This window comes from Rhinolophus sinicus, chromosome 1 (genome assembly GCF_057876585.1).
Source record: "Rhinolophus sinicus isolate RSI-liver-muscle chromosome 1, RSI-T2T, whole genome shotgun sequence".
NCBI classification, from domain to species: Eukaryota; Metazoa; Chordata; class Mammalia; order Chiroptera; family Rhinolophidae; genus Rhinolophus; species Rhinolophus sinicus.
Window position 1 is genome coordinate 104213039 of NC_142501.1, and position 20739 is coordinate 104233777.

The 20739-nt window shown below is 39.3% G+C and overlaps 1 protein-coding gene and 1 pseudogene across 1 annotated transcript in view; one reads left to right on the forward strand and one right to left on the reverse strand.

Moving 5' to 3' along the window:
• LOC148759136 (uncharacterized) overlaps positions 1 to 20739 on the reverse strand; it is a 116304-nt gene that overhangs the window by 42940 nt on the left and 52625 nt on the right. The window contains exons 4-8 of the mRNA XM_088793015.1: positions 10796 to 10910; positions 10467 to 10640; positions 4727 to 4833; positions 3265 to 3402; positions 1097 to 1167 (exon numbers count right to left, since the gene is read on the reverse strand). Of these exons, the coding sequence (XP_088649141.1) occupies positions 1097 to 1167; positions 3265 to 3402; positions 4727 to 4833; positions 10467 to 10640; positions 10796 to 10910 (605 nt within the window). The remainder of the gene's footprint in view (positions 1 to 1096; positions 1168 to 3264; positions 3403 to 4726; positions 4834 to 10466; positions 10641 to 10795; positions 10911 to 20739) is intronic.
• On the forward strand, positions 13452 to 16465 carry LOC141570013 (patched domain-containing protein 3-like; annotated as a pseudogene).

The window sequence follows — 20739 nt, forward strand, 5'->3', positions numbered from 1 at the left end:
CACAAAAAAAGAAGCAAATCTTTCCATTTGTAACAACGTGGATGTTCCTAGAGGGTATTATGTTAAGTGAAATAAGACAAAGATAAATACCGTGTGATCTCCCTTATATGTGGAATCTAAAACTACAAAAACGAACAAACACACAAGAGAGACCCTCAGCTACGAAGAACAACCTGATGGATGCCAGGGGAGAGGGAGTGGAGGGGATGGATGACAAAGAAGGTGAACACGAAGCACAAACTTCCAGGTATAAAATATCACAGCCACAGGGATGTAGCGCACAGCACAGGGAGTATGTCAACAATATCCTTATTACTTTGACTGATGGCAACAGGGCATCCTGTTGTAGAGAACTTACACTGTCATGACAATTATCCAACAAACACAGGGAAAGATCGTCTTCTAATGAAGTCAACATGTCTCATTCCGTTTTGACTTATGAGCAACGAAGGTGACAATACTGACTTTGTTGGTATATCTCCGTGGAAAAAACTATGCTTCTCAAAAGGCGTTGCTTTTCTGACTTGTATACTATGAGTAGAGAGCTTTAAAAAAAAATGTTTCTGGGATGGCAGCACACTGGCTAGTTTTGTAGTTCTTGTTTGCAATTTGTTTATAGGACCGGGAGGATATTGTTGAGTTCCTAGTTTTCATTACATTTTTAGTGAGACCAAGCACTGAGTAATAACAAGTACTCATTTGCTAGATGTAATCCATTTGCAGTAAACGTTAAAGAAAGAAAAGATTCCATTTTTATAACAAGTCCAATTCATTACAAGGTAATTATAGAGGGAAACACAGCATACTAACTGAAAAAATCTTCTTTCTTATTTACACAAAGATCATATGGGATTTTAGGGATCGTGATAAAATAAATGAATTTTTCACACAACGCTGTCTCAGATTTTAATTACTTACAATAAAATTTTATAATAATGCTGAATGATGGACTATTACAAAAATTAAGTAAGAAAGAAAAACATACAGATGCAGTTTACACATTCTTTTTCTTACATTTCTTTCATTAGTAAAAATATTTTACTCTAACTTTATCTATGGTAGGACCACCAGGAAAATTCACTATCAGAAGTCTTACCTAGTGTGCTAGTTTCAGAAAACACTTTAGATTTCACTGCTTTCTCATAATCAGTAATCTGTTGTTGGATGCTATGTATAAAAAAGGTGATGATATTACTGTCTTAATACTGATATGAAAAACATTTATCAAAGACATGAAATTCTTAGAGCATTTCAGGTAATATCAGAGCTAATATAAAACTTTAATCATCCCATGTGCTTCAAATTTGTACGTTCTACAAACTTTTTATTAAGCGTGTGATTAAAGAAGACAAAGAAAGTAAGGTGAACCAGTCATGAATTGAGGGCATTAGTGTTCAATTTATTGGAGTTAGCTTGACATAAGGGCAAGGGTCTTAAACTGAGAAGTCCTAGCTCTATGACCCACAGCTATTCAGTTCTCGGACAAAGTGCTTCTCTCTGGCTCAAAGTCCTCCTCTATAAAACAAGCATCCACTGCCTTATTTTACCAGGATGTTAGAGGATTCAATGAAATAATGAACCAAAAAGAGGCTCAGAGAAATAGTAAGGCAACGGAATGAGTTTTCTCGAGCTTTAGTTTTGGAACTATATTGGATTCCCAAATAAACCCCAGTGTGTGTTTTTCATAGGTTCTAACATTCAAATGTTGCAGTTTTCAGAAAATGTTTTCAGTTTTAGTTATTAGCTCCTCTTCCTTTCTGGTTTGTAATTCAGGACCTCTCAGCTATTATACAATTTGTACCTAAGTGTATTTAGAAATACATTACCTCATTAAATAGATGACATAACAGTCCACTATTCCCGTAGCTACTCACACCAGAGGCAGAGAACTAACAGAGTGAAACCTGGCTTGGACTGCTACGGTCCCTTCTCCACCTCCTCAAAAGCTGAACCCACAGGTCTCATTAGAACGATGCTTAACCTCCCTGTCCATCCCCATTGACTTGGAAGATATGACCCTCCTGACACACATGCATACTGATGAGTCATGGGTGGGCTCAGCCATTCTAGTGTTAAATAACCTACTTGAGATTCAGATTCAGGGCTTTCTGTTGACTGGCTTCCCTGGGAAGCACAATTGAAACCATTTTGAAACCTGAGGGAGATTCAAGTCACTTGGGAGATTTTCATTATTTGGAAAACAGATCTAGGTTAGTTAAGGGCCCCACCTTAACTAAGGGATCTCAGGAAACTTAGTGCCCACTACTCTGGGAAGGGCGATACGGGACCTACGGGGACCTAAGGGAAGGGGCTCTGGGGGACACCAAGCGGCCTTGGGGTACAGATCTGGTAACAGAGGAGAAAGGAAAGTCTGATCTTCTCCTGCACGTTATTTGACCCTCTCTGACAGCTCAGAACGGTGCCAACTAACATGTGCTAGCAGAAGACACAACAAGACGCTCAAAGGGTAACTCATCGTGAAGGTCTGGGCTGACATGCGGGCCCCGCATAGGTTTCCAGTGTGGGGGGAAGGCTCTGTGTGGCTAAAGCTGGGAGGCCCAGCTGCTGGGCCAGGGTGCTGGTGCTTTGGAATAGGGGCTGAGCACACAAGTAGGTGGGTGGAAACTAAGGAATGTTGGAACTTTGAAGTCCAAGTATGGAAAACCACGGACCCAGAGGATTCCAGATCAGCAAGGAAACGTGGGAGCAAAGGTCAGTCATGATTACAGGACTCATTTCTATAGCAACCGTGCAGCAACAGATCGACGGAAACAAGAGATGATCAGAACGACCTTCTTTCCCTCTCCATCTGACTTGTGAAAGACAATGGTCTCCCTTAGCCTTAGGGAACCCTTTGGCTTCTAGAAACATTCAAGAGGGAGAGTATAGCAGATGGCCTCCGGAAAACACAGGATTTCCTGCAATGCTGAACCTTTCACAACCCCAAACAACTAGTTGGAAAATCAGAGAAAGGACATTATTTGTACCCAATGCACAAGGGTTGTACTTGGAATGAAATGGAGAATGTTGAGAACCCTGGGATAAAGGTCTTCAAAGTTCTGGAGTAAGGAATCTGTGCCGTGTGCTACTTGTAACTCGTCTGACCTTTCGTTTGGTTTCTGGCTGAGGACATCCAGTCACTCTCTGCCGTTCCCCAACTGCCTGAACCAAACTGTGACATCTCACCTGTTACACAGGAAGTGACACTTAACTTGTTCTAAAGCCCTTTTTCCTGATAACTAGCATTTTAATGTAAACACTTACATCTTCAAATTTTTTGAACAAGCGAAATCTTTTGCAGTCCGCCCAAAGACATCTGTAGCAGAGACATCAGCACCTTGCTGAAGCAGACGCGTGACTATGTTTGGGAAGTTATTCCTTGCAGCAAACATGAGGGCCGTTCTAAAATAACAGAGAGATAATTTCACCCTTAGGAACTTTAAGTTATGTAAACAGCTAATTGGGTAGACTTTACCACGCTCAGTACACTGCTTGTCTGGGTAGAATGGACCATTTACATTCTTTTGTGATCATGTTTGTAAATTATGTCTAAGGCTAAAATGAAGGGACACAGAAAAAAGAAAAAGAAAAAGAAAACAAACAAAAACCTCTGCCCCAGCTGGGTACTGCACAGAAGTTGCTAAGTTAAAGTCCTTTATTAGACAAGCAACTATGCTGAGGTCACTTATCTGAAGTGGGTGAAGATTTCAATGAAGAGTTTCCTGTTTCTTCCTTAGTCTGATATTTGGTACTTCCAAGTCAGCTAGAAGTCAGGCAAGTTAAAGCTACCTGGCAGGCTTGACAGAATAATATTAATGATAATTCTAGTAATAACACTCAGAATTGTGCTTAATGATGCTGATAAGCATGTGCTGGGCGCTGTATTAAATCCTAGATCATCTGACACACAAACACACTTGAAGGATATAATATTATCCTTGTTTCATATCAGGAAATATATTTAACGATGATCAGTAATGTTCCCAAGGTCACGCACGTGACACATAGGAAAGACAGGCGTTAAACCCCGTCTTGTGTGACTTGAAATCCCATTTCTTTTTTCTTCATTACACACCTATGACTTGTGTTCATTAAATAAAATGTTTATTCGGTGAAAGTTGTCTTTCTCCCTTCTACTCAACCAAAAAAATGAAAACATCAAAATAGACTAGAAATAAAAAAAGAAAAAAACTGATGAATGTCTGGTAGTGGTCATTCATAGTCATATCGGGAAATTCCAGTGACATCAGTATTCTCCCAAGAAAACGGTTTAAAGCAGAGTCATCCAAAAGACAAAATCAACTCCTATTTGTGTTTAATGTGCAACGTTTCAGGAATATTGTATGCAAAGTAGAGGTTAAAAAAACTATCAGAGAGACTAAGTCCAACGTTGTATCATAAACTAAAAGTTAGAGCCCTTACTATACAAAACCAGTAAAGTTAACATGAACACCCATTAGCTAACATACGATCATACGAACAAAAACTCCTTGACAAATAGCATCAGCGAATATTATAAATAAATATGAATATGAATCCTGCAGGATACGCTTCTTCCTCTTGCCAAGTCAGAATAATTGCTTTTCAACCCAACAGATGATGTGTTGGTATTTTTCACTATATAATTATAAGTTAATCCTCTTCTTATTGGTTGAATCTGACACGAGCGATTGTTACCACTCTAGAATAATACTAAGGTTAAGAAAAAGAGAAGAAACAACTATACCTTCGTATCCGATCGCCTGCATTTATGTTTGCATCTTTCTTTATTAAAAATTCCACCATTTCCTCATTGTTTGTATGTGTAGCACGTATAAATGGTGTGCAACCAGACTGTAAAACAGAGAAGCAATTTATTGAAATTATATATTTCTAAGCTGAATTTTAAAACTCAAAAAAATCCTCTGAACTTAAACATACACTAAGAATAGGGAATAAAGAGCAGCCCCCTGTGCTGTGATCAGCTGCTCCTTCCCTTTAAAATACCCTCCTTCTACGTCCCCAGCAGATGAACTGCAAGCTCATTCCCCAGAACTCCCTTCAAACACTGACAGGCCCAACGTTCCAAGAATCTTTGCTCCAATCAAAGCCTCTATCGTAGTATAACTGCAGTTATTTTATTCTTCCCCATCTGAACCGAGAGCCTTTGAGGGCAGGGGCTATATTTCATTTCTGTAACTACAAACTCTAAAACACAGTAGTAAGTGCGTTCAGTATTTTTATTGAACTGATAACTTAAATGTTTATCTCTGGAGTAGTGTTTTTTAAATTATATTCCAAAGAATATGTACTTCACCAGAAGTTCTTCCTACTGAGCCCCAGTAGGAAGATTCCAGGAAGATTATCTCTGTGTGAGAAATATTACAAAACTGTGATTTATATGCCTATTACTAAAGAAATATTTCACTTTTGCTTAATTCCGATTTGACAACATTTTTCTGTGGCAAACAGAAACGTTTGAGAAAAGATAGAATTTCAGGGACACAGTTTTGAGAGCTTTCCAACAGAGGTGAAGTTTTCTCCAGCTTATAGAGACGCGCTTGCTTCTCTTGAATCAATGCTCTCAGGACCCAGATGTCACGTTCAGGCTCTCTTGCTCCAAAAGGATCACTAAGGGAATGGACTTTAAGTTAAAAAGACTCAGGCTCCAAATGAACTTTGATTGCTTATGACTAAATGGCCCAGGACTTCTCTGCGATAGGAAGATGATAGATTTTTAACTTAGCTGTCGGAAAGCTCAATATGAATTTTCGTCTCCGTTATAATGATAATAGTGGGACGCTAACGGATACCTACTTTTTGAAAAAAAATATGCTTTTTACCTCCTGTTCCATTTCAATTGCTACTTAAAATTATTTCATATTTTAGGAAAAATATAAATCAGAAATGAAACTATCATACCTTATCAATCAACGTTTTAGTACTGATTCATATAGATTATTTTTAGCATAATGAAAGTGACTAAATCACTTGCATTTTTAAGGAACAATTTAAGGAGAAAGATATAAAACTATCTGCAATATGCATAAACTCTCCAACTATAACTACGATTAAACTAATAAAACATATAGACATTGTAAAGGGACTGTTATTATATATGGGACATATAAAGAGAAAGGGTTTCAAAAAAACTTAGGAACTCTAACTTGAAAAATCCAATCGTTCTAAAGAGACTAACATAAATAGACATAATAAGTCAAGATAGACTGTCTTGACAATCTTGAAATGTTTATCAAAATAAGAGTTCTGACAATTAAGTTTGAGAATTTGCCACCGTGCATTTACATTGGCAGCGCTGTACAAACAGTTCACTACGGTTTCATAACCTTGGTATGCCGATGTCTCAGAGATGTGCTTGTGTCGACCTGTGGCGGTGTCTTGCTGAGTGGTGCTCATCATTGTGGTTGCGTGTTTTTGTGTGCTGTCGTGAGAATGTCTGAGCTACACACATTAGAGCAACTCATAAACATTAAACTTCTTGTTAAACTTGGCAAGAGTGGAAGTGAAATCAGGGACATTGTAGTCCAAGTTTATGGGAATAATGCCATGAAGAAAACGGCAGTGTACAAATGGGTTAAATGTTTTTCTGAGGGGAGAAAACGCACCACCGATAAAGAGAGATCAGCGTCGCCAGTAACGAGCAGAACTGAGGAAAACACTGCAAAAATTCATCGACTTGTGCACCAAAATTGATCGCTGACTGTGAGAAGCAGAGCAGAGCAAGAAACCATCAATAGAGAAACAGTTAGGACAATCTGAACTGAAAATCTTCGCATAGGAAAGGTGGGTGCAAAAATGGTCCCGAAGGAGCTCACTGATGAACAAAAGCAAAGGAGAGTCAAATTTGCCAAGACATTTTTGAGAGTCAAGATGATGTTTTGGGCCGTGTTATCACTAGTGAGGAAACAAACATGAGTGTACCAATAAGACCCTGAAACAGAGCGTCAAAGTGCACAACGGAAGTCAGCAAATTCTCCACAATCAAAACAGTTCCATCAGTCCAAACCTAGAGTCAAAACAATGTCGCTAACCTTTTTCGATATCACAGGGATGACTCATTATGAATTTGTACCAACTGGATAAACAGTTAACCAAGTTCTTGATTTGGAACTGTTGAAAGGCTGCGTGAAAAAGTTAAAACAAAAACGACCTGAACTTATCGACAACAATTCATGGCTCTTCCATCACGACAATGCACCAGCTCACAGGGCATTTTCTGTGAGAATGTTTTTAGCTGGTAAACAAATAACTGTATCAGAAACCCACCCTACTCACCTGATGTGGCTCCCAATGCCTTCTCTCTTTACCCGAAGTGAAAGAAAATATTGAAAGGAAGACATTTTGATGACACTCAGTTTATCAAGGATAATACGATGACAGTTCTGATGGCCAATCCAGACAAAACGTTCCAAAATTGCTTTGAAGGGTTGACTAGGTGCTGGCGTCGCTTCATAGCTTCCCAGGGATAGTACTTCGAGTGTAACCATAGTGACATTCAGCAATGAGGTATGTAGTACTTTTTCTAGAATGATTTTGCGAACTTAATTGTCAGACCTCGTGTACTATAAGACAGGAATCATAACCTCCAGTGCTAACGGAGGCAAAGTAGTTGACTCAAGTAAGAGAAGAACGCAGGGGAGGCCAGTAGCGAACGAGAGAACACATGTCTCATGTAAGAGGTGCAGCATAGTCAAGGCTCAAGGGGGACTAGGTTTGATTCTTTAAGAGATTCTTGACATTCAGATTGCTGTGTGAGTCTCCAAAATTGTCAATATTGACTCAACATATGGAGGAAACTAAACATACCCAGAGGACACATTTTGTCTATAGCTGACATGGGATTTTATATTTGCTCTTTCCAAATGGTCGTGTATAATGTGCATATTTGTATGTAAAAGAATTCCTTTCTTTGGTATCATCCTCGTATGCTTTATCAAAAACTTGGGCACCGACATGCAACGAAAACTGTCATTTAGACTCATTTTACCCACTTGAATAATTTTCCCAATACTTATTCAAACCACAGTCTATTTGTACTTATTTTTCACAGATTGTTAATCCAATGGAAAATTACTCATAGAACCACTGAAACTAAAGTTTTGAAATGGTTCCCATCTATATTGGTACGAACTTCAGGCTCTTGATGTTTTGATGTTTAAACCTGCCATCCTGATTATGCCAGGGCTCTAGGAACTTAACAGACATACTGAGACAGTCTATCGCACAGCTTCAACTAAAAGGAAAGTTCACGATTTCCTACTATTGCAGGAAAACCCTGCTGGTAATAAACATTTATTGAGCAAACGATTTGCGCATGCACTAAGATGCTAAATTCTTAAAGGGTCATATGCTACTTGTTAGTAGACTACCCATCAGCAAATTTCTAAAGATTCTCTGAGCGCCAGTGAATGAGTAATGACTGAAAGGAAACAGGTGAACTTCTTTAAGCCAGCAGATATCGCCAGTGATACTCCCTTTCACTGCTTGAGCCCACAGGTAAAGACAGTTCAAAGTCAGGCCAAGAGTGTTGGAAAGAAGAGAGCTGAAGGAAGTGTCCATCCCAAACTGAACCTCTTCTAGAGAGTTCTTACGTTTTTGAAATCTGTGAAGTGATACATTACACTTATCCATTTAGTGGTTTTGAACCAAGAGTTGTGTCTGAATTTATTAGATCCAGGACTTATTAGATTTACTCAGTCAAAACTTTCAGGGAAGAGCCCAGGCCTGTAAATGTTTGCACAGTTCCTCAAGTGACTGTGATTCGCCAGAACAATTCTAGCTGAGATCTACTGCAGTACCGATCACTTCAGTCTGTTCTTTCGCCTACGAGGCCAATTCCCTCGGTCATTTGAGGATTCGGACAAATAACAGAAAAGTGTAAGAGACATGTCAATTATCCAAACTGCACATCATTTCCTGGGTTGGAGTGGAAAAAAGACTAATCAACTCAAAATGCAACTGGATTTCATTATTGATAATTCTCCATCAAGACATCTAGATTGCACAGCAGAGTTTAGAGTCTTAATCTAGGTGGTTCTTTCCGCCAAAATAAGATTGTATGTCAGTTAATTATCTGTCCCTTCCTCCTGTTTGCCACTTACTCACCACCATTCACTGAAATCTTGTGGCCTCAGTGTCCTCCTAGAATCTATCTCCAGGCAAGCTTACCTCTCACTAACTCTCTCTCCTCAACTAAGGATTACTATCCCTGAAAACTGGACAGCCCCTTGCCTAAACATAGAAATTAATGGGAAAAATAACTAAGAACCTCTCTGGTATTTCCCCTCCCTGGCCAAATTTCCAAGTTGGTCTGCACCGTTCCTCTGAGTGCTCTCTCCTTTTCCCTCTTAAGCTTTGGCCAATGAGAGCTAAATCACCTTCATATAAATCACCTTTTTATAACATAGGAACATGTGAAGAGCATGAAGATTTCCGTGAAATTGTGAAATTTTTCTGTTAGTTTTAGTTTTAAGAGAAAGCCTATTGCCAAGGCGAATTTTGCTTTCCTGCATTGTTTTCCATTAGTTGGTCAAAAACTCAGACAGAAAAAAATATTGGAAAAAGACAGTTTTCCCTGTGACAAACTGTTTTTACAAATATTTGCCATAAGCACATAAAAGACAGGTGTGCCTTCTACGACTTCTTTAGTAGTATCAGCATGTAAAGTGCAATCTTCGGCAACTAAGTTCAAAATGTTTTCATTCAGGGAACTGCCTGACTTGCAAACAAGTGAAATTGACCCTACCGGTGTCAACCTAGAGCATTCCTGCCGGGGTCGCAGTGGCGAGAGGTGATGTACGTCCAGGAGCAAAAGCACGTGAACGCGGCCCCATCACCTCCTCCCTCTGTACACCTGCAACCCGCCCAGGACCTGCATGAGGCTGAGCAGGAGCCCCACTCCGAGGTGGAGACCCTGAGAGGGGCCGTGGCTGGCAGAGGGGTTCTGAGCACAGGCAGCTGTCTTTGCTGGATGCCCAGACGTGACTGACCCTCCTGCGCAGTCTTCAGAAACCCGGGGTCCTGGGGTGCCAGGGGCCTGTGGCCTGCTGCTACCCCTCCCCCACATGCACACCGCCAGCTCCCCCTGCTGGGTACCAGGTCTCCATTCCTCCTCCCACCCATCCCCAGCAGCGCCCATGTCCTAAGGCCCTGCCTGCACAGAAGCCACCCCCTCATCACTTCCCTCCCACCAGAACTTCAGTGCTTGGTGGGCTCTGAGCCTGGCACCCACTTCCACGCAGAACAGCAAGTGCTTCCTTCTGGGGTGGAATGGGAGCTGGGAGGCAGAGCTGGGCCCTTTCCTTAGACACCCCATTTCCCAGCCTCCCTGACTTGGCTTTGGAGTTGTTTCCGTGGTGACAGGGCCTGATGTACAGTATGCAATACATCCCTACTAGAAATGCAATGCTTGTGGCTAAAGAGACGTGTATTGCAAATATTGGGTAAATACGCCTGTTGATCGATACCTTGTCAGTTGCTTCTATATCTGCCCGGTGTTGCAGCAGCTTTGCGGCAATGGCTGTGTTCCCAACCAGGACCGCGTAGTGCAAAGCGGTGCAGCCACACTCGTCCTTTATATTGGGATCAGCTCCGTTTTCCAGCAGGAAACTCGCACACTCCTCTTCCTGGGCCTGTACAGCCTGTGGATTATACCCAGAAATAGACGGTCAATTCTGGGAATTCAAAGTAGATATTCCACAACTTTCCCCAATTAGTTCTAAGTAATCAGGACAAGTTCATTTTCATTCTAAATCATTCAGTCCGTCTGGTGTGGACATAGCTGGCTACCACGTACCTTCATCAGAGCTGTCAGCTTCTTGTTGTCTTGGAGATTCAGCTTGCATTTCCTCTCTATTAACAGAGTCACCACTCCCAGGCGACCACAGTCACAGGCCAGATGCAGAGCGGTCCTATGAGGGTGACAAGGCTTTTAAGGACATTACAGGGCACTGTCTCAAACATGCAATTCCTCACGTAACTGTGAACGTGAGATGCTACTCCGAGGCCTTCTAAACCAATGTGGAGTTTGCTTCTGCACAAGGACAATATTTACTGGCTCTTGTCACTCACCACCTGAATGAAAGAGCAGCCTATGTGAGTGAGAGAGGACATGACCCGGGGATTCAGCTCAACATGGGTTTGATCCCACTTCAGCTCTGTCACTTGTTAGCTATCCCTTCGCCTTTGTGGGCCTCGATTTCCTCAGCAACAAAATGGGCATAAAAACAGTAGTCACCTCACAGGACACAGGACTTTGTTGTGCATCTATGCTCAACTGACATCTATGCAAAGAGTTGGCTACACACTTCCTACCACAAAACACAGCTGAATAATTGTTAGATAATATGATTATAGTGGTTACTATTACTACTACTTCGCAAAGACAACCTGTCGATTAAGCAAAATGACATCACTCTAAATACTTTGCAGATATGTTTTAAGGATTAGAAAGGACACTGTATGGCAGTGATTCTAAGATACTAGTTTCTCAATTTTAACACCTCTGACTTTGGAAGACAGTTTATAATTCAGAATGTCTTGTAACTATGATTGGCAGCCACTTAAAACCTTTCTTTTTGGTACACACAAGAGTGGACACCCTGCCGTCCATGGCACCTTAAATGGAGGGAAATAATTGTACATACAAAAGACCTATTGTGTTCTAGTCCTGTACTTCCCATTGAAATCAACGCTGGTTCTTAAAACCACTGTGGGGAAAGAGGACTCAAATAACAAAACAAAAGAAGACAAGTTTTTAAAAGTAATTCTCATTTTGATTTTCAAGAAACTTGAAGCCAAAGGAAACTCAGGATTCAAATGAACAGAGAGGGCTCATTTTATTCAATATTTAGTGTTATAGATTATATGAAAATCAGATGTTTCCGTTGATCACTATTAGTATTTGTACACTTTCAAAGTGGCCGGTTTGGTTACCTTTTACAACGTCCTAACTGCAGAAATCCTTTGTTTGAAAGGAGGAAGCAAAAGGTTCCATTGAGATTAGCTTCTAATGCTTCCACGTCAAATGTTTCACTTGGCTCATACAGGTCAACAGAAACATTTTAAGGGTGAAAGAGCCTGAGAGACAGATTGAAAAGGGCCTGAGTAGACTACTTCTGGTACATACTAGGTATTCAGGTTAGAGTTGATGAACAAATGGGTTAAAATAATGGATAACTACAAATGGAGAGTTCAATAATTTTAAGGAAAAAATTTACAGAGTAAAGCAATACTTCTGCAATAGTAATAATCACTTTTATTTGCTATTTTTGATTTCTGATTTTCATAAGGACACAGCTGAAAAGAGTAATGAAAAATCATGCACATATTATAGGCAATCAAACTATATGTAATACAAAACATAAGCGTATATAAAAATATATATGCATGAACTCAAAAGGCAAGGAAAAAGGTTCCCTTTACTCCTGAAGGGGCGAAAAGTTGCCCGAAAATACCAGTCTTTAAAAATGTAAAAAACGAAATAAAATAGAAAAGTGAGAAATTATTTTCATCTGCGCAAGATTCATATTCCTGAAATCAATGAAATGTCCCCCTGGATTATTTCACTAATAATAAGCTTTTTCTTGAATTTCTATATATGTTCATTGTAGAAATCAGATTTTTTTAAAAGGAAACAAAAATTTCACTTATAATACAAATGCTCAGCTATCACTTTTATCCCAATTTGCACATGTTTTCAGCTAACATAAGATACTAATCTGTTTGTGTGTGTGTGTGTGTGTGTGTATAATGAAACCGATTTATTTTCTCGCTTCCGATCTATCCCAGTATATCTTTGCACGTCAACATACATCTATTATCTATACCACCTTCAATGGTTGTATATTATTTCACGGTATGCATGCACTGCTTATGTGAGTAATTTATAATGCATTGCTGTTTTTAAGTAGTGCTGAGAAAAATAAATTGTATGTAACTTACCTAATTATTTCGTAAAGATACTTGAGTATTTGGAATTGACGGGTAAAGGCAACTATATTTTTTAAACGTGGTCCTGATCACCAAGTGGCCCACTTGAAAAGCCAAAAGCAAGTTAAACTTGAAGCAGCAGTGTAAGTGCCGTGGCTCCTCTCCTTCACACGCTTTGTGGACGGAAAGGGGAATTTTGTTTCTCTTTTACCTTAAATCCCTTTTCTCACTATAAACATGAACTATATCCCCAATGTCCGTTGGCCACTTGTAGGTACACACACATAGCTGTACACTGATGCAAAATGGATGTTGGGTTTTATGGGAAGAATGTTTAGCCCACAAGTCGACCTATGATGGGAAGTTTCTTTCCCGTTACGCACTTTTCCATAGGATATAACATTATGTCTGAAATTGTGAACATCAAAAATAAAATGCTGTGAATACTGAGTTGATGTCCATCACAGATATTTAGTTCAATGCCTTTGAACGTGTCAGTAGAGCGCTCTGTAAGGGGAATGATGAGTGGGTCCCAAGTGTTTATTTCTGCTGCCCGCAGAGTCCGCCTGGGCCCTGGACCCCAGGTAGGGTTCCCACCCCGGGGAAGACAGCCCAGCGCCCTGGGTGACAGGAGGGCTGGCATCACCTGGATGAGCCCCGGCAGGTGAGCCCCTCTCCCAGGTCCCCGCCTCCCCGGGGCCGCCTGTGGCCACCGGCCTCGCAGCCCTCTCACCGCTTCTGCCTGTCTCTGTCATTCAAGCGTCCCGGACGGAGCAAGAGAAGCCTCTGCACTTCCGGGACGTCCCCGCTGCAGGCGGCTCTGTGGATCTTCCTGAGATCCTTCCCTTCGATTTGGTAGCTCCCGCTACCCTCAGTCTTCTTGACAGCACCATGGCGCTGCGAGCTGTTTTTGGATTCCAAGGGCGCCACGCGAGTCTTATGCCTCGAGTGAACACCCTCCTTCCTGGCCGAGCCTAAGGGCGTCGCAAGCCCCTCAGCACCGCTCATGCTTTTCAGTCCGCTGAGCCCGAACAGCAGTACACTCAGGAGCAGTCAACTGCCTCTCCCACCAGATCCCAGCAGGACAGTGAGGCGGTTTGGAACCTCTCGGCCCAGAATGCCTGTAACCGAGCAACCGGGCCAGGTCAGAGCTGATGTCACTGGCAGGTGCACAGAAGCCTAAGGTGCAAGGGCACCCAGAGCTCACGGGCAAGGCCCAGGCGTCTCACATCTCAGAGGCACTTGGAGGCAGCGCTGGGTTCCCTTCAGACCCTGCTGGGCTTTGGCCCAGTCTTTTGCTGGGTCACGTGGGGAAAATGAAATAGGAAATTTCATTTCCTGAATTAGAAAACCAGATATGTAAGAGGCAGAGAACTTAGGAGAAGCAAAAAACGTAAATGAGAAAAAAGAAAAAACTTATGTACTGTAAAAGTGTGAAATCTATTGATTTCTAGCAATAAAATAGAAAAGCACTTAAGAGTTTGGTTTCCAAAGATAACCCTTTTGTCTTTTCAAATGTTCTATTTTGAACCTCTTAATCTATGAAACATCTTTAGAAAAATAATTACCTTAGACTAGAAAGCTACTTTAGAAAGTTAAAGTATAATTTGTATTTATGTGCTTCTTGAATAAGGCCTGTGAACACAGACATCTATTGATTTGTTCCTTTTGACATGAGATTTCACCAATTTATGCCATCTGGAATGGCCAGAAAAGATCTATCTTTCCATTCTTTTAGTTGGCAGTGTGTTCACTTGTCAGTCTGTTACAACTGTACCAGTATTATTACAGCTGCCCTTTGATTTTCGTATACTTTTTTTGCAACCCACCTTAAATTTGTCATTTAAATCCTTCAACTGTCTTTCCAAAGTTAATCAGATCATGAATAACCACACTGCTACTGACAGTTCATTTTTGGCAGTGTCACAACATTCATCTGGCCAATGATTTTGCCAATGTTTGTGTATTTAATCATATTTTTGTCCTTATAAAATTGTGTGGCATTTACCAACACCGAGAAGCATAGATCATATAAACGTAATACAATTATTAAACTTGGACATCATTAGATATTCTGAGCAAAATCCTTACATCAAGTGAAATAATCAAATTAAAGAAAAAATAGAAACCCTTAGAAATAAATCTTGGGAGATTATAGCTGAAAATCAAGGATAAATCAGTACTAACTTTGACAACTTTCTTGGGATGAAACCCTTACATTATAACACGGTAAGACTAATATGATGTTTTTCTGCTTTTAAGTTGCATATACATTTGAACCTAAAATGCTATGAACTAGTAAACTAGTGACCTAGTAAACGTAATAACTATGTAAGCTTGCCATCCAGTAGAAAAGTATCTACTGTCTTCCCGGTCTGTCATTTCAGAAGGAAAGAATCCAATTTTTGCTATTGTGTTTTTCTGAGTTTTCAGAAATGGATTACAGCAGAGCAAGACTATTTCTGAGGCTCTAGGAGACTATTTTGGCCCTTTGCTCACAAGCACTGAGTCCAGGTTTTGGGTAGTGCTTCTATACACTTTTACCTGCCAGGTAGTATATATGGCTGTTTCCAAGTGGAGGAAGCTTTAGACCTTCAAAATTTGACAAGTGACGATTCCTACATCACACAATATTTTACTCTTGATGAAGTTATGGTCCCAGGGTTATGGTTATTGTTACAGAAACTCTTGACTACTGGCATAAACATGCTAGGACAAAGAGTGGACAAACGTCTGGCCGATTTGGAAAACAAAGACTATGTAGATAAAATTCTTGCAGAGTTTTGGTTATGAGAATATGTGCACTATATGGAAGATAACAGACAAGATGTACGTGACAAGAATGCTTTTAGAAACAGACTTTCCAATTTCGTACGTATGATATTACTATTTCATCATCACATGAAATCATTTCTTCCCGGGCCTTCGTTCAGACCACAGGTATTTCTTTTTCAACTCAAAAGAAGATACCGCTATTGCAGTTAACAAGGCTTGGCCGAAAAGTGTGAATTTCCCTTAATGGTGTATAAACTGGCATTCATGTATTTTGATCAGTATACTGCAGTAATAGACAACACTATTCGAAATGTCATTGTCACATCAACAGCTATGTCCCTTGTTTCCTGAGTGTTAATTCCTCCTCCACTGTGTTCCTTGTGGGTAACTTTGCCATTGCTTCTGTGATTGTGGGAGTAACCAATTCCATGGCATTCTGGAGCATCCGTCTTGTTTCCATGCCCATGATTAATCTTGCCATTTATACAAGATTCTCTTTCCATTTTTCTGCACACAGTTCCTATGCGTTAGTCTACAATGTGAAGCCCTCGGTGAACCATAGGAAGTGAGTGTTGTGTGTGCTAGGCCACCCACTGTTACAAAGTGCTACTTTCCTAGTAATCCGGGTGAGTGCTTTATCAGCAGCTAAAGCATAGGACTGCAGGACCTTTTGAAGATGTTGTTTCTTGTTATGGTATTTGAGGTTGCTTGTGGCCGAATTTTTATTCCAGTATTTTTAGCCTCTTTTTTTTTTTTTTGAAGGTTTGTTTGAATATCAACTAGCAAATCAAAGACCAAGTATAGAATTCCTGATTGCCTCCAATTCATTCTGATAAAAACGCATAATTATGAATAGGGTAACAGGGGGATCACTGCATAAATTATATAAATGTGTAACCATTATGCTGTATGCCTGAAACTGACATAAATAATATTGAATATCAACTGTAATGGAAAAAAATAGATAATTAAAAAAACAAAGAATAGTCAGTAAACTAAAAACAAAGGCATGTTTTCTTCACTTGAAAAATCCCATTTTAAAATGTTATTTAAAATATCCTGAGAAAAATTAGTCTTACATTAAAATACCTTTACTAAATTAGGAAGTGTCACTTTTATTATGATCTATAGAATCAAGTAAAAAGTATAACTTTCCAGTTATTCTTTTCCTTCTATTTCTTCTTTCGATGTTTATACCTGGAACTCAAGTATTTTACATGTGATAGTACAAATGAAATATTATTTTCATTGTACCTTCCCACATGCATTATCATGTAAAATTTCAATTTATTTCTCTCCCATTCTGGCTCTTTGCTATGCATTTGCTTCACGGTGTATTTTGATGAACTCAAGTTTTAAAGTTTTGAAATCCAATTTATCTTCTTCTTTTATTTCTTTTTCTTCTTTGTGTTTGATAGTGCTTTCTGTGCCCTAAGAAAATTTTGCCTATTCCTAGATTATGAAAAAAAATTACCTCTGTATTCTTCTCAAAGCTAATGGTTTTTACTTTACATTTGATCCATAGATCTGTGTTTGGTGGGAAGTATGGATAGAGATTAATTTTCTTTCCATAATAGTTATCTAGCTGTCCCAGCATCATTAGTGAAAAGACTGTCCTTTCACTAATTAATAGGGTTCACTTGGTTCCTCTGTCAAAGAGCCAGTTGACAATTTACCTATGGCTTAATTTTTATCGTTGATCTGCTTGTCTATAAAAACCAGTACCACACTGCCTTGATTACTGAAGCTGTATGGTTTCTTGAAATTAGGCTGCATAAGTTGTCCAATATTTTTCGTCCTTTCCAAATTGCTTTTGCTTACTCTAGGTTATTTGCAATTAGATATTCATTTTAAAATCACTTGCCAATTTATCGATAGAAGCCTTTTGGGATCATGATTTGGGTATGGTGAATCTACAGGTCAATTTGGGGAAACAGTTTTCTTGAACAATATGAAATCTTCCAATCTGTGAACATGGTTTATTTCTCCGTTTATGTATGTCTTCTTTAATTCTTTTATTCTATTCACTAGAAACCAGTTACTTACTAAGACCAGCACATATTTAAGGAGAGGGAATTTCATTGGAGAAGTGTCAAAAAGTTTGTAGACATGTTTTAAAAACACCACATCTACTCACCTCGTCTTACCAAACAAGCCTTGTATCGAAAGGAAAGTACTTCTACCCAACTCAGTATCATTGATTCCGGCAAGTTTTTGTTGTTGGTGTTGTTGTTTTTTAGTATGTTCTTACTTTGTTCTTATTTTGTAGGAAGAGACATAGGATTGCAACATAACACTATTGAATAAGGCATTTTTTGGTTGAAAGAATTGTAGACATTATCTCACTAAATTTTACACTGGGAGAGGTGACTTGTCCTTAACCTGGGAATCATTTCTTCTTGGAACACAATTCAAATGACCATAAAACATTTGTAGTTCAGTAAAAGGCTGATGACATGAGAATTTATTTTTGTAAGATGTGTTTCTTGCAGTCTTATTTGGGAAGGCGTTAATTGACTGAGACCTAAATAACACAACATGATATTCCTAAAACTTCTTTCAAAATTATGAGGTGTTTAGTGGGGGAGTTAAGAGACTTTTAAGAGGTGACTGCTAGTCATTTTATGGAGGAAAGACATGAAGCAATCATAGAAGAAATAGTATAAAATCAAGTGCAGATGTCGTGTGGCAAAGTCGATGATAGTAAAGAATGTATTATTTTTAATTAAAGTTTATTAGGGTGACAATTGTTCGTCAAATTACGTAGATTTCAGGTGTACAATTCTGTACCACATCATCTATAAATCCCATTGTGTGTTCACCACCCAGAGTCAGTTCTCCTTCCATCTCCATATACTCATCCCCTTTACCCTCATCTACTACCTCCCTCACCCCTTACTCTCTGGTAACCACTAAACTGTTGTCTGTGTCTATGAGTTTTGTTTCTTTGTTTGTCTTGTTCCTTTGTTGCTTTCAGTTTTACATCCCACATGTGTGTAAAGTCATATGGGTCTCGACTTTTTCTGTCTGACTTATTTCTCTTAACATGATATTCTCAAAATCCATCCATAGTGTCACAAATGGCAGTATTTCATTTTTCCTCATGGCAGAGTAGTAATCCATTATGTATATAGACCGCATCTTCTTTACCCAACCATCTATCGAAGGACACTTTGATTTTTTCCATGTCTTGGCCATTGTAAATAAAGCTGCAACGAACATCGGAGTACATATATCTTTACGGACAAATGTTTTCAGATTTTCTGGGTAGATTCCCAGGAGAGGGACTGCTGGGTCATATGGTAATTCTATTCGTAATTTGTTGAGGAACCTCCACACTGCCTTCCATAGCGGCTGCACCAGTCTGCATTCCCACCAACAGTGTATGAGGGTTCCTTTTTCTCCACAGCCTCTCTAACACTTGTTATTATTTGTCTTGTTGATGATAGCCATTCTGACTGGTGTGAGGTGATATCTCATTGTGGTATTTATTTGCATTTCTCTGATGATTAGTGATGTTGAGCATTTTTTCATATGTCTATTTGCCATGTATGTCCTATTTGGAGAAATGTCTATTCAGGGCTTCTGCCCATTTTTTAATTGGATTGTTTGTGGTTTGTTGTTGTTGTTGTTGAGTTGTATGAGTTCCTTACATATTTTGCATATTAGCCCCTTATCCGAGGCGTTGTTTGCAAAAATCTCCTCCCTTTCGGTTAGCTGCCTCTTTATTTTGTGGATGGTTTCTTTTGCTGTGCAGAAGCTTTTTAGTTTGATAGAGTCCCATTCATTTATTTTAGCTTTTACTTCCCTTGACTTTGAGGTCAAATGCATAAAATGTTCTTTGAACCTCTGGTCCTTAAGTTTAGTACCTATGTTTTCTTCTATGCATTGTATTGTTTCACGTCTTATGTTTAGGTCTTTGATGCATTTTGAGTTAATTTTGGTACACGGTGACAGATAGCAGTCCAGTTTCATCCTTTTTCGTGAGGCTTTCCAATTCTCCCAGCACCATTTGCTGAAGAGGCTGTCTTTTCTCCATTGTATGTTTTGGATTTCTTTATCAAAAATAATCTATCCATATTTATGTGGGTTTATTTCTGGGTTCTCCATTCTATTCCACTGGTCTGTGTTTCTGCTTTTCTGCCAGTATCACACTGTTTTGATTATTGTTGCCCTGTAGTACAAGCTGAAGTCAGGGAATGTGATATCTCCAGCATTGTTCTTTTTCCTTAGAATTGCTGTGGCTATTTGGGGTCTTTTGTGGTTCTATGTAAATCTGATGATTTTTTGTTCTATTTCTTTAAAAAATGCCATTGGGATTTCGATGGGGATTGCATTAAATCTCTATATTGTTTTGGGTAATATGGCCATTTTAACTAGGTTGATTCTTCCAATCCACAAACACGGAATGTCTTTCCATTTCTTTTTGCCTTCTTGAATTTCTTTAAAAAACGTGCTATGGTTTTCAGTACATAAGTCTTTCACATCCTTGAGAAAGTTTATTCCTAGGTATTTTATTCTTCTGGTTGCAATTACAAAAAAAAAATTATTTCCTTTATTTTGTTTAACTTTTGTTTTCTGAGATTGCATTGTTAGTATATAGGAATGCAATGGACTTTTGTACTTTGATTTTGTAGCCAGCAACTTTACTGTATTCGTTTGTTTCTAATAGCTTTTAGGGGGAGTCTTAAGGGTTTTCCATATATAGCAATATGTCTTCTGCAAAAAGTGACAATTAAACTTCTTGATTGCCAATTTGGATGCTTTTTATTTCTTTCTCTTGCCTGATTGCTCTGGTGAGAATTTCCAATACTATGCTGAAAAGCAGAGGTGATAGGGGACAGCCCTGTCGTGTTCCTGAACGTAGAGCAAAGGGCTTCGGTTTTTCACCATTAATTATGATATTAGCTGAGGGTCTGTCATCTATGGTCTTTATTATGTTAAGGTGTTCTCCTTCTATACCCATTTTATTAAGTGTTTTAATCATAAATGGAGATTGCATCTTGTCAAATGCTTTTTCTGCATCTACTGATA